Source organism: Buteo buteo, chromosome 2 (assembly GCF_964188355.1).
Source record: "Buteo buteo chromosome 2, bButBut1.hap1.1, whole genome shotgun sequence".
Taxonomy (NCBI): domain Eukaryota; kingdom Metazoa; phylum Chordata; class Aves; order Accipitriformes; family Accipitridae; genus Buteo; species Buteo buteo.
Window position 1 is genome coordinate 20,620,704 of NC_134172.1, and position 15,086 is coordinate 20,635,789.

General features: G+C 35.2%; 1 protein-coding gene across 2 annotated transcripts in view; it reads left to right on the top strand.

The window, feature by feature from the left end:
- PIP4K2A (phosphatidylinositol-5-phosphate 4-kinase type 2 alpha) overlaps window positions 1-15,086 on the top strand; it is a 119,478-nt gene that overhangs the window by 88,880 nt on the left and 15,512 nt on the right. For both annotated transcript variants that reach the window (XM_075047698.1, XM_075047706.1), the window contains exons 5-6: window positions 5,745-5,891; window positions 8,555-8,593. In XM_075047698.1, coding sequence (XP_074903799.1) covers window positions 5,745-5,891; window positions 8,555-8,593 — 186 coding nt within the window. The remainder of the gene's footprint in view (window positions 1-5,744; window positions 5,892-8,554; window positions 8,594-15,086) is intronic.

Consider the following 15,086-nt stretch of genomic DNA (forward strand, 5'->3'; position numbering starts at 1 on the left):
TACCCCAGAAAAGAAAGTGGGGCTAGGTGTCTAGGAATTTGCACTGAGATGGGCTGACATCAAGCCGATAGGTTGGTAAAGCAGAGTTACATTGAGGTTTGTGTCATCCTCCCTCCATGTCATTACTTGCACAGGTTATCAATGGCTTGCTTCCTCCCAGCTCTCCCATTTTTCTTCATGAGTTGCATCTGTATGTATCACAAAAAGAAGGGAAAGGGTAGGTTAAAAGGCAAAGCAAGGCAATATAATGTACTATTATTTAAACACAAATGTGCATGAAGAAGGATGTGTACCATGTAACAGTGACCTTGACTCTCTGTACGTCCTAATGTAGTAAGAGGTGAAGATTTATGGGAGGTTTGTGAAGAAACACAGTTGAGAAAACCCCTTCAACCAGTTCCTTATGTGAATCAAGAGGCTGCACAGGACGTGGCCTCTGCCCTGTGCTAAGATAACCGACCTATAAAGCAGCTTTGATATGAAAAACCAGGATAAGCAGAAAAAGTAGAGATGAGAATATATGTGTTCTCATCCGAACAGTCTACATTTCACCTGCATCCGTGGGCCCTCCATTTCCTATAGGAGAAGTAACCCTGAAAAAAGGAGACTCATTAGCATGGCCATTAGATGGAATTGCAAAAGGGCAATATGCAAAAGGGCCATACAAACACAGGCTAGAACTGTTACTGAAAAACACATCAAAAATCTTCACTGAATGATGTGAAATTTCATAGGTAAATATCTAACTACACAAAATGGCAGATGGACTTGACAGCACTGGCTCTGTTGAGGCCTGGGTTTCACCAGCAGATATTTTCTATATATTTATTGTATTTTATATATATAAGCTATTGATGCTGTGCACAGCACTTTCAGAAGAAATCAGCATGCCCAATGACTCATTTGATTGTAGCAGTATCAAGTATAATGTTCCTGGTAGCAGATCTGCAGCCTAGATAATCACACCTGGTGGTAACATTTAGATTAAATTGCACTTTGAAGTAAAATTAACACTGGCCCAAGTCTGAAACAACGTTAAATGTAAGGCTGTCAATCACAGGGCTTGTATCCGAAAACCTGTATATTTCTTTAAATGAAATTACTTTCTTATATGACTTACTAGAAGAAAACAGCTTCATATGCCTTGAAAATCTGTAACTGTGTGCTGTAGTTCAACTAATTAATCCTTTCGATGTGTCACATAAGTACCTAATAGATAATTTTCTGTGAAATTATTAGGGTTCAAGAAAATGGCAATAATCAGAATATTCTGACACCTGATACAATTCCGGACAACTTCTCAACCTCCTTTTTGGGGAGTAATTCCACATGTCAATGCATGTGCACACAACACATTGGTGGAGGGTATTTCTGGTTGCAGGCAAGAGGATTTGAAAGAGAAAGTTGAGCCCAAAAAAGGAGTGTCAACATCTTGTCCTTCACAGCATCCAAAATGTTTTTAAATAATTGTATCACTTGCCATTCAATTTCTTTAATGAAAGTATCCTAATGAATGTATAGGCTTGTCACATAAGCATTTGATAATTCAAGCATGATTGCCTTAATCATGATGTAGAAAATCGTGAAAATAATATATAAAGGTGTAACGGAGAATGAGCATGTTGTGTATTTCTGAATTAATGTTTGCAAAATAGGGCTACCTGGGAGAAATAGGAATGTTGAGTTTTCACATAGAACCAAGATAGATGTAACTCAAGATTTAGTCTTTACTGATGTCAAATCATTCCACAGATTATCTCCAAGGGGAGGAGGAGAAATAACAGAAACAGGAATTTTACCCTGTGTTTTTCCAAAAAGAGCCAAAAATTGTATAACTTCTTTACCAATAAGTTATATGCACTATGTTATCTTTTAGTCATCCTGATATCTTACTAGCATTACCATGGGGAAGCAAGAGGCTAAGAATCTTATTTTTCATGTAAAATGAGATAGGGAAAGTTCTGTTCTTATTAAGGAATCTTGAAGCTGTATTTATACAAAAATTAATGGGACTATAGGGTCATAAAGAATTTCTTACTAATTTTCACCTTTGAGCATGGGGTTCAAGAGAGCTCAGAAAATTATGTATTTGAAACCTATGCTGCATAGCTGATAAAATGTGTCAACATGCCGATGATACTTTCTTTTATTAATGGTAATACTATCCTCATGCCATGCAGAAAAATGAAAATTGTCTGAATTAACAAAAAAATGATGAGGTGTTTATTACAACACTCTTTTTAAAAAATATGGATCTTGTTACTGCATATAAGGACTTGTAAATGTACTGGCTAAGTGTTACAGTTTTATTTAGCAAGGCTGCTTGGTAGAATTGTTTTAATGTTCTTTTTAGAAAGAGTTAACCTAAAGGAGTGAAGGTCTTTTCTTTCACTGAAATTTAGCAGTCCTGTTAAGCATGTACTGGCTTATTTTCTAGGCTCACTTTTATTCCAGCTGTGAGTGGGAAACTTCAGGAAATCATTCCTAAAAAGCACCTTGAGGTGACTAAATTGCTACTTCATTTATATCAAGATGGACAAATTGAAAATCTACCAACCACAGTCACCAGTGCAAGTCCTGCTGGACTCCCACCCAAACAGATGACACGTTTTGCCTACTCTGTGATGCAGATATGGGGGATTGATAGTTTCAAAGGTAGGAAGTTCTAGACCAACCTTGTAGATGATGAAAGCAAGTGGCATTCCTCCCTCTTTCCTTTGTCTCCCCATCAGGATAAGAAATGCTGTCATGGGAAACACTGAAATCATTTTAGGGGCTTTTCTTTAAATTGCAATGGCATGAGTGTCCACTTTCAGCAGCGAGTAGGAAACAACTGTCGCAGTACATGGTCTGCTTTGAGAAGGTCTCTTAGAAGTCTGCAAGAACACGGCCAAGTCCCTTTTTATCAAGTGGAGAGCAGTACTAGCAGAGCTTTTCATGTCCTGTGTTGCATGCTAGTAACAGTGCCCTTTCAGAAGGCTTGTTTGCAAAATATTAAAATGAAACAATAGTTTTAGCAAATGGCTAACTCTAACTTACAAATAGGACTTAAGCGACTGTCATTAATTGCCTTTCTTTTGTAGTTATGTAATACCGAACAGTTTGGGAGGGGGTTGTATACTGCTAACCAAAGGATTTATTTTATGTTATTACAGTGGTTGTGTTGCACATGTTCTATGTTAATGATAATGCTGTTTTACAGATGGGGACATTCAGGACCAGAAAAGTTAAAATTAGAGAGTTAGCATTATCTAGGGTTGAAGAGATGGTTTAAGTGTCAAGACTGTGACCCTAGCAGCTGAGAGGGAGGGCAGGGGCATAATTATTAGTCTGGTACTCAAGATGCCTAGCTGCTGTTCTTTCACATGGCACAAATTCTCTGTATGATTTCAGATGATATCTGCGTCTCACATCCCCATATGGAAAATTGGAATAATAGTATTTACTTTAACTAAAATTCTGTAGTTAAAAGCCATAAGATTAGGAATGGCTGGATCCATTAAAGAGTTGAGTGGCCTGAAATTCTGTGGCACTAAACTCTTCTTGGAAGCTAGATTCATTTTTATCATCCTTGCAGAACCTAATCATCGTAGAGAAGGAATCACTCAGTAAATGTTTTTATAAGAACAACCCTTCCCACCTTCTATAAAGCATTAGAAAAGTATTTACCTGCAGGATATATGCCAAGTACTTGATGTTTATAACAAAATAATCAATGTAGTTTGACTAATAGGAATTAGTATTTTAAACAAGTTTTCTGTAACTTCAGCATTAATAGTTCTAATTTCACTTTATGATCGCATCTCTAAGAGAAACTACTGATGGTCAAAGCGAGCTATGTATCCTGTAACACGTTATAACTGCTTTCTGAGGTTGATAACAACGCTATGATTGAAAGTCCTCTAATTCAAGAACTCCAGCTTAAAAATTCTGTATCTGTTAAACACAGAAGTCATCTCAGGTGCAAACTGATCAGTCTTTGTGCACTGCTCAGGACTGCTGTTGTTTTTGTGGTCTTTTGTTGTCAAACTTCTTTGTATTTTGGGGCATGCAATCATATTTCCTGCATTCACTGAGCCTCTGCAGCAGCTTAAGATGTTTTGCTCATTCATCGGCAGTTTGAGCTTAAAAATGCTTAGCTGTGAAGTAGCACAACTGCATCATGACTATGTGTTCTCTGCTTCAGGGCTTGTAACCTCCAGTACAGCTATACAGCAGACAGAAAGTAGTGTTACAGCCCAAACTGTGCCAGCAAGATTCAACAGAGTTTGTGTGTCAGAGTTGTTAGTCAAAATTATGTTCAATTCGCAGTCAACAATTTCCATCTTTGTTGTTCATTCCCTTCGTTTCTTGCTGGACATGATTGTTTTCAGGACTCTTAAATCTTTCTATTTTTATTTTGCCATTTACAAAAGGAAAGTCTGTATGTGGTGTGTGCAGATTCCTGTATAAAGTTAGTGAGAGGAATTCCTTAAAATTAGCAGAGGAGCCCAAAATTGCAAAATCTCCTGGGTTCCAAGAGCTTTGTTACATTATTTGTTACCAAACACTTACTACCTTTGTTAAACAATTCAAATGGCTTATTCAGTTAACTTGTTCTAAAGTCTCCTGTATTTTAGAATAATATGTTTCTAATAACCAGATCGCTCTGGCACAAAAGAAACAGTAGCTTCAGTATTCAACGAATATTTAAAAGCTGATCTGCTTTAAAAGCTGGCTGTTGGTTAGTTTTCATGTTTCCTATTTGGGGCTTGAATTTTTAAATTTTCTCCGAGTCCCTCTGGTTGAGACTTGGTAATAACAGAAAGAGGACAGCTGGTGAGTCATTTTCTGGTTTGCATCATTGTGGCTTAACTTTTCCTTAGTTCCACAAAATATAAGTGGATGTGTTTGAGTTGGTTTTAGGATTAATACAGTATGGGCATTTTTATTCTGGGAATAAATATTCATTCATCAATAGTTCTTGTCATCAATATAGTCTGCACTTTTCCTGCTTCCTCCAGTAGTCTTTCGAACAGAAATTCGAACTATTAGTTATAAGGCAAGTGATTTAAAAAAAACCACACAGGTGTCAGGTGCAGGTGGCAAATCTTTTCAAGGTTAATAGCCCGTTTGTAATGGAATATGGTGACCTTAAGGAAAAATAATGATTTGTAAATAAAAAGTATAGGGATCTTGCACTTCACTGCTCAACTCTATTGACCCTGAAATGCAACCATCACGTGAGAACTAGCAAAAAGTTGGTGATAATAAATAATACCCCTTGCTGGTGACAGTGCCATAAATGTTCATCATAATAAACAAATATTGAGAATGGAGAAACATACAGATTAATCTGGGACAACAGAGTACAAAATACAGCAGTGTGATGTTTGAAAAAGTATTTCTGTTTTTTTATGTCAGTTCCAAATACGTTATCTGCATTAGGTGTGCTTTTAGGAGCATACAAGTGGAAGGGTCTGTCAAATGGAGCCCACTCTTTCTATGAGATTGTCTATAGAAGAAAAGAGTTATAAGTTAAGCAGTTCAAGAATTTAATTTTTAAACACTCGCCTAAAAGCAGGATAATCTCCTGATGAAGGGGTTTGATTTGGCATGATTTTTTGAAGGTTTGTCTCCACACAAATATATATTCAGCAAATAAATGTGCTGTTTCTGGGTGGTTTATCTTTAAAAATGTATAAATATATATTTATATTCTATGTATCCATCCTTATTTCTGTTTTTTTCTTTTGCTTCTGCAGTTTATTGTGGAGTGTCATGGGAATACACTTCTTCCCCAGTTTTTGGGCATGTACCGGCTTACTGTTGATGGAGTTGAAGTATATATGATTGTTACAAGAAATGTGTTCAGCCATCGTTTATCTGTTTATAGAAAATATGATTTAAAGGTGAGAAATAACTGCTGATTAAATAACTGACAAAGTAGCTGAAAGTCTTTACTATAAATGTTAGATTATGCTGATGCTTGAATATTGCTCAGAATTGTAATTAATTTAAGATTGTGTTATGTAAGAACCAGCATTAGCTGGTTTACTTCTGCACCCAGGTTTAGCAAAACTGAAGGATGGTTTTATAGAAGTTGTACAAATTTATTTGTATTGTGCATTTTTAAATGCAGCAATTTAACTGGGTATGTTTGGTAAATGTAACTAATGGGTAAAGGTAGAACCCTTCGCACAAGTACAATAATAAATCTGCTTCCTATAGGCTTTTATCAACATTATGGAAAGCCACAACTGATTCTGCAGAGGACTTTTATAAAATAACTAAATACCATCATCATTTAAACCATTTAAATGCTACTAACAAAGTACATCGCTACTACAAAAGCTTCATATTTCACTCTATATTTTAAAAATAACCCAAGCAAAAAAGAGAAGTTCTTAAAAAACAAAATTTCTGTTGCTTTTATGATAAGGTGTGGTTTAGTTTTGTTTCAGAAAGTTTATCTGTTCATTGTAATTTTGCCAGTAGTTAATGTACAGTGCTTACAACGAATGCAGTCTTAGTCTTTCTACCTAAGGGACTGTATTTTAATTTCCTCTGTAAAGTCTCCCCTTAGAAACCTACTTCTTTATAATACATTTAATTTCTACGTGTTGAACTGCTAAGTACATCTGCAAGCTTGTTTTATGATGTTTATTTAGCATTCTGTCTTAAGAAATTTGTAATGCTACATACTGCACCATCCTTTCCTATTGTCAAGTATCTACCTATCAATTGGTAAGATAGTTGACTGCATGTGATTTATAAAAACTGATTTCCAGACTGTCAACAATTGACTTTTTGGTATTTAGTATTACTGGCAGCAGAGCTTACCCAAGACAGATGTTTTTTTAATTTGAGAACTGTATGTGTTTTAGAGCATCGTAATGTCCAGATGCATTAAAAAAGGGATGAAGAAAGAAACATAAATTATATACAGTATGTTCTTAGCATTGGTGTCAACAGCTTTTACTGTTATTTACCTCTGTGAATGCTTCTGTACTCTATTCAGTTTGTCCAGCTGGACAGAATTGCTTTAAAGATAAACTTCTCTTGCAATTTAAATTTAACATCAATATCATATTATTCTTCAAAAAAAACTCCTTCACTGAATAGATATTTAGTGCCACTACGTATATTATAAATCACTTTTTCTCGATTTTCATTGCTACAGCATCTGCGGTTGTAGGTTCAGGGTCCTTTTTCATATGTGAGTATTTTTGACACTGGCTTAGAGCTCACTAGTAGCACAAGTTTCTACCTGTGTAGATACTAAGAAAAAGAGACCACAGATCAGCATAGGATTTCAAAGGTATTTTTCTGGCCACTGAGGCATTTTATTAAAATTACTTCAGTGTCAAATTTGGCAATCTCCCTAATTTTTACTATTGTAAATCCACTTTTTTTCCTCCAGTTTGGTTTTCAGCTCATCTTTTTTTGAGCCCAGCAGTCTTATTGGAGCAGTCTGTTGGAGCACAGAATACCACATAAAAGGTATATCATCAGTAAACTAAAATGTCAGACTTTGACCAGGCTTTATTATCAGTTAATGATATAATGTGATGAAATCCCTGCCTGCTGGGCCATACATAATACCTAAGACATACTGTCCCGTTAATCTTTTCTCTCCATCCTTTCTAAGTTTTCTGAGTTTCTCTCTGCAAACAGAATAAACATGGTATAAAAAGATGTGGTTGGGGATCCTCATCTTCTTTAAACTAAAATGACTCCACTCCAGCATTTCTTTACACAATATCCACCTTCCAACAAACGATAGAGCTAATTTACCCATCTTTCGATGTCCACTTATCACGTTTGTAGTTACTATTCCTTCCAGTGCTATTATGTGATAAACGAGCACTGGGTACTTAAAGGTGTGGTCCTGTTCCAAGAAATTTGTGAGGAAATACACACAGCCATTTTTTTGTCACCTCCAGCTTATTCAGAAAGCACCATATTGCCTACTAGCTTTCAGCTAAAAAATAAATAAAATAAAATAAAAATATGTCCAAAATTTCTTTAGCAAGCACTTTAAATCTTGTGAATCCACAGTCTCATCTCTTCTTTTAACTTCATGTTGCTGTGAGGTGCTTTGTTCTTGTTTGTACTTTGTGATCTTTTAAATATTTTTATGTGTTTATATTGTGTGACATCCTTTTCAAATGTGTGTTACATATGTCCAAATAGTTATATAGAATAGGCTATTCCATAACTGTACAGCTAAATTGGCACAAAAAGATGAGACGTCTGCCAAGAAAACTGAACTTCCAGGGTGATAGTCTCAAAATGAGGATGAGACATGAGGAAGAAGCTCCAGCAGTCAGGAGGACAATAGATGTAGAGCATTTGAGGATTTAATCCATCTTTCTTCTCTCATGATACATCTTCTTAAAGTGATTGCAGCAGTTCAGTGGCCCTGGGCATTCTACCTACTGTATCACCTTTCTTTAAAACAGCTCTCAAGTTCAGAAGGATGCAGCTCATCCACTTTTTGACCTGTTATCATAACATTTTCAAATTAGTTTCTGACATATGCACATTTTTAGATCCATTTTTTCTGTTTCAGGGCTCTACTGTGGCTCGAGAAGCCAGTGACAAAGAAAAGGTATGGTGCATTTCTGTTTCTTTTTCAGTTACCTAACCTGCTAGCTAGTCTCAGGACAAACATAACCAGTGCTGTTCTGCCCCTTTTCTTTGTTTTCTGTCATTATTCTCCCCTCTTGAGTTCTACCTTATTCCCTCCTTTATCTTTCCTCTATTTTCTGCAGACCTCTGAATATTGGTTTGCAATGGTGTTGAGATTTCAGAGGTAAGTGAGCCAATCCTCTACCTCCTCCTTTTCCTTTTTTCTCTTCTCTTCTCTTCTTAGTTTCTTCAGGGCCTGCCCTGTGGTAGGAAAACATCAGGACTTTCTTCTCTTCCCTCCTGCTTCTTCATCTTCTTTCTCTTTCTCTTTCTCTTTAATATTGAGATTTATGGATACTTCATGTCAGTTAATGGAATGATGTGATGTGGCACCACTTCTAAAGTGAATGCAAAGATGAACCAAACCTTGAATTGTGAGAATCTTTGGGTACGTAAAGCTCATACAAAAGAGCAAACAACAGACTTAGATGTACCTGTAGCTATAATGAGAGACAGTCTCCCTCAAATTCTGGGCTGAAACTTTGCTCTGAAAGGAAATTGATCACTTTGGTTTTCTCCATCTCCAACTTCAACTCATTTGGAAAATTTAATGTTCTCAAAATCAACATTTCTCTGAGGTTTCAGTGAAATAGCCTGATGGCACTTCAGGAGAGGTTTATCTAGAGATTTTACAGATAACTGAAGGTGCAACATAGTTTCTATCGTCTAAAACTTCTTAGATTTCCAAATTTGGGTGAAGTCTAGGAACCCATGACCCTTGTTTTCTTAATTTTTCCAAGCACATTCCTTCTGAATTAACATAACATCATTCAGCAGTTCACTGAAAAGACTTCATTTTATGTTGTCCCCAAATTCCATTCAGATCATTTGTTTTTCTCCTAAGCATTAGTTGTACCATATCTGCCTCTCTGAGTCTTCTACAGATTGCACAACTGCACTAAGGACATGCAGAAGCTGTCAGTCCTACAGTTCTCACTGCATAAAAAACTCTGCAAAGTTATTCCACTTGGTCCTAAGGTACAAGCAAACACTTAGCATTCTTCCAGCATTAGGCAGCTACCATGTCCCAAATGCCAACTGCAGTTACAGTAGTGAGCATTAGCTCTCTCTTGCTGTACCAAGCCCCCAAGATCATGTCTTGAATGGTCTCCATTCTTTTCTTGTGGTCTATTTTTGTTCTTGTTTAGTAGCACAACTCTAGTGTTTTTGAAGCAGAGGGATTAACCCTTCAGTGTCTTACAAACAATACCTAGTGTCATTGAAAACCTCTGCTGGTAGTACTAAAATAATCTGACAGAAATTAGGAGAGCAAATTATTTGATGGGACTACTTCAGGTTGCAACATTAATGCTTGGCATAGTAATGTAAAATTTAACAATAATTACATATATTCAGCTATACAGGAGCTGATACTATACAGATATTCAGTGCGGTGGTTTTGAGAAGTTTTAGGAATTTGTCTCCTAATAATAAATAGATTAATAATAGTACATAGGTACTGCAGTTAATACATTGAGTGAGAACCTCAAAGAAACAGTGCCTTAATTTTGTTGCCATGTAAGTTCATGGCAAAATTACTATTGAACTTGATTATAGCTAAGTTGAAACAAAGTTGTGTGGTTTTGTATAACTGTATACAACAACTATTCTCTATGTTTGATGTGAAATCATAACTTCAGTAAGGCCAATAAAAAATTCCTATCAACTTCAACACATCTAGAACCTCACCTTTTATCCTGAGTACTTCTGTGAAAGAAATATAAAAAAACCTGGTCCCCCATATTCTTCTTCTGCTACTTTAAATCTCACACATCATTTTCTTTTCAAAAGAATTTGATTTCTTGGAGACAAAACTACACTAAGCTTATTGATGTTGCAAGCAGACAGTCTAAGGCTGTTAGAACAGCCTTCTGTTACTCATTGTTCCCCTCAAACGCCAATGCAGTGCAGCAGGGAAGCCACAAGCTAGCACTTGGAACAAACATTTCTAAGAAAGGGAATTAGCTGGGTAAACCTCTAAGTTCATAGAGGGAAAAACATTTTACAAACACTTTTAGGGATTCAAGCAAGGGAAGAATAGTATTTTGCTTATTACCTGGTTTTTGTCTAAGATTTGGAGTCTGCTGTTTGATTTGAAAGGGTCAGAAGAATACACTACTGCGTGTCTGTATTGTAGATGCTCAGAACATTCATCGACGCTGTGATCTGAATCTCCTGCAACAGGCACTAGAACTGCAGTGGTTTACTCATCTAAACTACTCAGGTGTTTCTAATGCAGTTTTTAAGCTTAAATAAAAAGGGGGTTGTGTATTTATACAAATAGACAAGGAAAGTTTGTCTTTGAAACTCTGAGCAGTGCTAAAGACCTGCTATCATGAGATATATCTCTGCACGTGTGGCACCAATTTCAGCACATTAAGAATTGTGTTGACATAAGTATGGAAATAGTCCATTATTCATAACTGGCAAGTGAGAGCCCTGTAGCATGTTTTTTCGCTTCCACTTTCTCTTAAGTAGATGTCACTTTTTGTTTGTTGTCTTCTGTGGGAATCTCAAGCCAATCTAAAAGATGTTAAAACGCCTGGAAAATTTTAGCTTGAAAAGGAGGAAAAAAAGAGAAAGAAAAAAAAAAAACCCAAACATTTTAGCAAATGTTCTGAAGAGATTTTGGCGTCTCCTATGTTAGAAGAAATTTCTCTGAATGATTAAACAAAACCAGACAATCTCAAATACTTGGCTGGTGTAGTAACTTATTAGCTAATTTTTAGCCAGAGACAAGTTAAATCATCCATTTATTAATATCGCCCTGAAATGACATTAATAATAATAATAGAATTTCAATTAATGGCAGCATTATTTAATTACTTATTATAAAGGTATCCACTGCTATTCACATCTGAAAAACAGAAAAGTAATAAAAGACAGGAAGCTTTTGGTGCTAAAATGTATGGCTAAAATGTCTGGCAATGCTGTAGTTTTTAAATGGGCTTTTAAGTAATTCACATTTAATTTCAAATGCCAATATTAAAGTAATCAAATAGTTTTCAGAATATTGAGCATAGTATGTTAGCCTCTTTTAAAGCCGCAGAAGCCAGAAAACAGAAGAGCAAGTCTTTCAGTCACATTCTAATGCAGACTCTAAATTTTAGATAAATTACTTTGAAATGGCAAACTTGGCTAAAATTATGTTCTTAAATCTTTTTCGTATCAAACTAGTCTTTTGTTATTTACTTAGTTTATAAAGAAGAGGCAATTCTGCAGAAAGATTTAATGGACTATAAAATAAGAAATCAGGAAAATAATTTTTCTACTTTAGTTTTGTAGTGTAAAATAAGTATTCAAACTTGGTTTTTAAATCAGTTTTTAGGAAGACAAGCTGGCTGGAATGACTTTGAGATTGTTACTTTTCTGTCCTGTTTTCAGTTTATCTCCTGTTTGACTGTCTTCAACTGTTTTATACCCTGACATATTGATGAGAAGCTCTGAAACTGTCATTTCAATATTTTGTGATAATCGGTGTGAAGACAAGCTCCATCCCTTAGATTTCACCTTAACACACAATTCTTCTCATTTGCATTATAAGTGATATTTTTAATAACAAAGGCATCACTTTCTTGGCAACAAGTATCATAACGTGCACCTACAGATGTCTTGAATTTTAAAAGAACAGTATGTTTCAACAGTTGTCAAATTCTGGCAGCTGCTCCCTTATTTTTTTTAGGCTTTAGTTCTCTTTATTTTATTTTTTTTTGTTCTTATTATTTTAATAGTGGGCATTTTCTATTCATTCCTTGGACATTTTTGCCCTCTTAAGTGAAACCAGGATAATGCAGAACTCCCCTGGTGGTCCCCCTGCTCACAATTATGCTATACTTGCAGTACGACATCAAATTAGCAGTTACAGCTGAGTCTACTTGTTCTTATAAAGAACATAAGCATGTTGCTTGTGAGTGAGCAACTCAGAAGGAAATTAGAAGAAGAAAAATAAAACCTAACTAAACAGAAGCCCATCATATTGCATCTTTCTTGAGCAATTTCAGAGATTATTACATGTGTTTAAATGAATCTAAAACTGGTTGCCTTGCCACCTTTGTGGTATGTGTTGTTTCATAAATAAGCCTAAATGCAGAAAAACTACAGTAAATACATTTGAACAAAGGATTTTTCTATTCAAGTTCCTTTTTGGAAAAAAAATTGCCATAGTTGACAGCTTCGTTACATCTTAGTTAAATTGTATGCAGAATACATAGCTCTGATAATTAGATTGGAAGATGCTGCTAGATGCAACAAATCACTTCTTAGCTTTACTTTTTACGTTATATATTACAACATATAATAATTAACTGATTTCTGAGAGGACAGTTATAATTAAAGGAAGAAATATTTTAGTATAGGAACATAGCAACAAGATTACTCGGTCTTGAATTAGTTTTTTTCTTTTGATGTCAATAGGTAAAACTTCATTCAAGCTAGATTATCCCAAAATCTGAGCTATTTTTTCCTGCTATTTTAAAATTGCTAATTTCAGAACAGCATTTTTTTTACTTGTTTCTTTTAGTGATTTCATATTCCTATCTCACACAACAGATATGTGAATCATGTCTTAGATTTCTCTGTGAAATGAATCTCAAGGTTGCATATACAGAGATTATAACTTTCAAAACATTACACTGCAATACATTGCAAAGATAGGAACAGTCATTCAGAGTTCAGATTCCTATTTCAGCATTTAGCCTTCACATGACACCAATCCCATTATTGTTTTTCAAAACAAATCACTAGTTTGCCTTTGTTTGTTTGTTTGTTTAAAAGTCTGTTTTCCATATGTTAAAAGAATTTAAAAAAAATAAAAGGGGAACTTCGTGTTGCATTTTATATGTTGCATGTTCATTTTGCAGCAGGAAGACATTAACTATAGGGATAATTCTGGATGTATTTCCCTGAGCATTGAAAAGACATATAGTTACTATTTTGGTACATGCTCGAATTCCTAATCCATCTACAATGTTCCGCACAACTTTTTTTGTCCTACAAAAATGCCTGCTACACTGGCTGAAACCATTCCAGTGTTCCCTCTCAAACCCCATTTTGGGGTCACAGCTCTATTTCCATTGCCATTTATAGTCCTGTGATGCCAAATGGAGCTGCAGACCCTTGTTCTGTTAGAAACCCCTGTCTAGGACAAGACAAATTGTACAACAGAAGTTTGGACCCAGCTCCCATAACTACTGGAGGAAAGAAGCTGCAACCTTCAGCTTTCTAGAGAAAGCTCTAGTTATTTTTCCATCTTGTAGATTAGTGACTTGAGACTTTTGATTCAGTTCAAAACCACCTGTGCAAAATTATTTTAAACTATATTATAACATTATATCCTTTTTTAAAAAATACTGCCTTCTATATATACTGCTGAGCCCAGTCAGTCTAAAGTTAATCTAACTTTAAAAAAAAAAAAAATTAAATAAGGTGTATGTGAGCCATTTGCTGTGAAAAGAAGCCTAGGGTGTGGAACTTCACTCTTGGCAGATGTTTTATACGATTTTCAAAAGTTATAAACTGTAAGCCCAATTTTGCCATGGTTAGCTGTGTGAATAACATGACTCATGGCTAGTTCCAAACAAACAATAAGACTGCTATGCAGCATTTCTCCTACAACCTAATCTTTGCCTTTGTGAGGTGAAAAATCGCTGCCAGATTGTGAAGACAATTAGTCTTTTTCCTTTTTCAATCCAAGACTTATTCTGAAATTTAACAGTCCTACAGCTGTTTTACCAAGCTTCTTCCAAAATGTCAGCATTAATGTTAGCCGTGATTTTTGATCATGATGCACAAAAATCCCTTTGGAAAAAAAAAATTGCTAATATTCATTTCAACACATTAGGATAGGATGATGAATTGAGATATGTTAAGAAATCTGCAAAAACTATTTCCATATGCATAGAGAAATAAAAATTCATCTGGTTCTTACCTTTCAATAATTTTTTTTTTTTTTTTAAAACAATATCAGTGGGCTGTTTCACCATAATTTTAGTTTTTGAATCAGGCTTTACACATTCTGTCATCTTAGTCAAAGAAATCTTTACTGCTTTTCAGCCTTTTCAAAGGCAGTGAAATCTTCCTGCCATTAAAATTCTCTGTGACCATGGCAAACTTTGGAATGCAAACCTGAAGTGTGCAAATAACACGCTTTTTTAATAAATAAATACTTCATATTTGTAAAATCTATTGTGCCTTTCTTGCATCTTTAAGTAGGGGATTAAAAACGATGGAGATGGTTCAGAAAGAAAATCTATTATTAATTTAATGGAAGTAGTTAGATGTTCATCTCCTGTGCAGCTCTTAAAATATTTAGTTCTTTAATGATAGTAATATGTTCATTATAATGAATTACATTCTAGGAGAATCTTTTTCCAACAAGGATTTTCGTTCATTGGAAATATTTGAGACTTCATTAA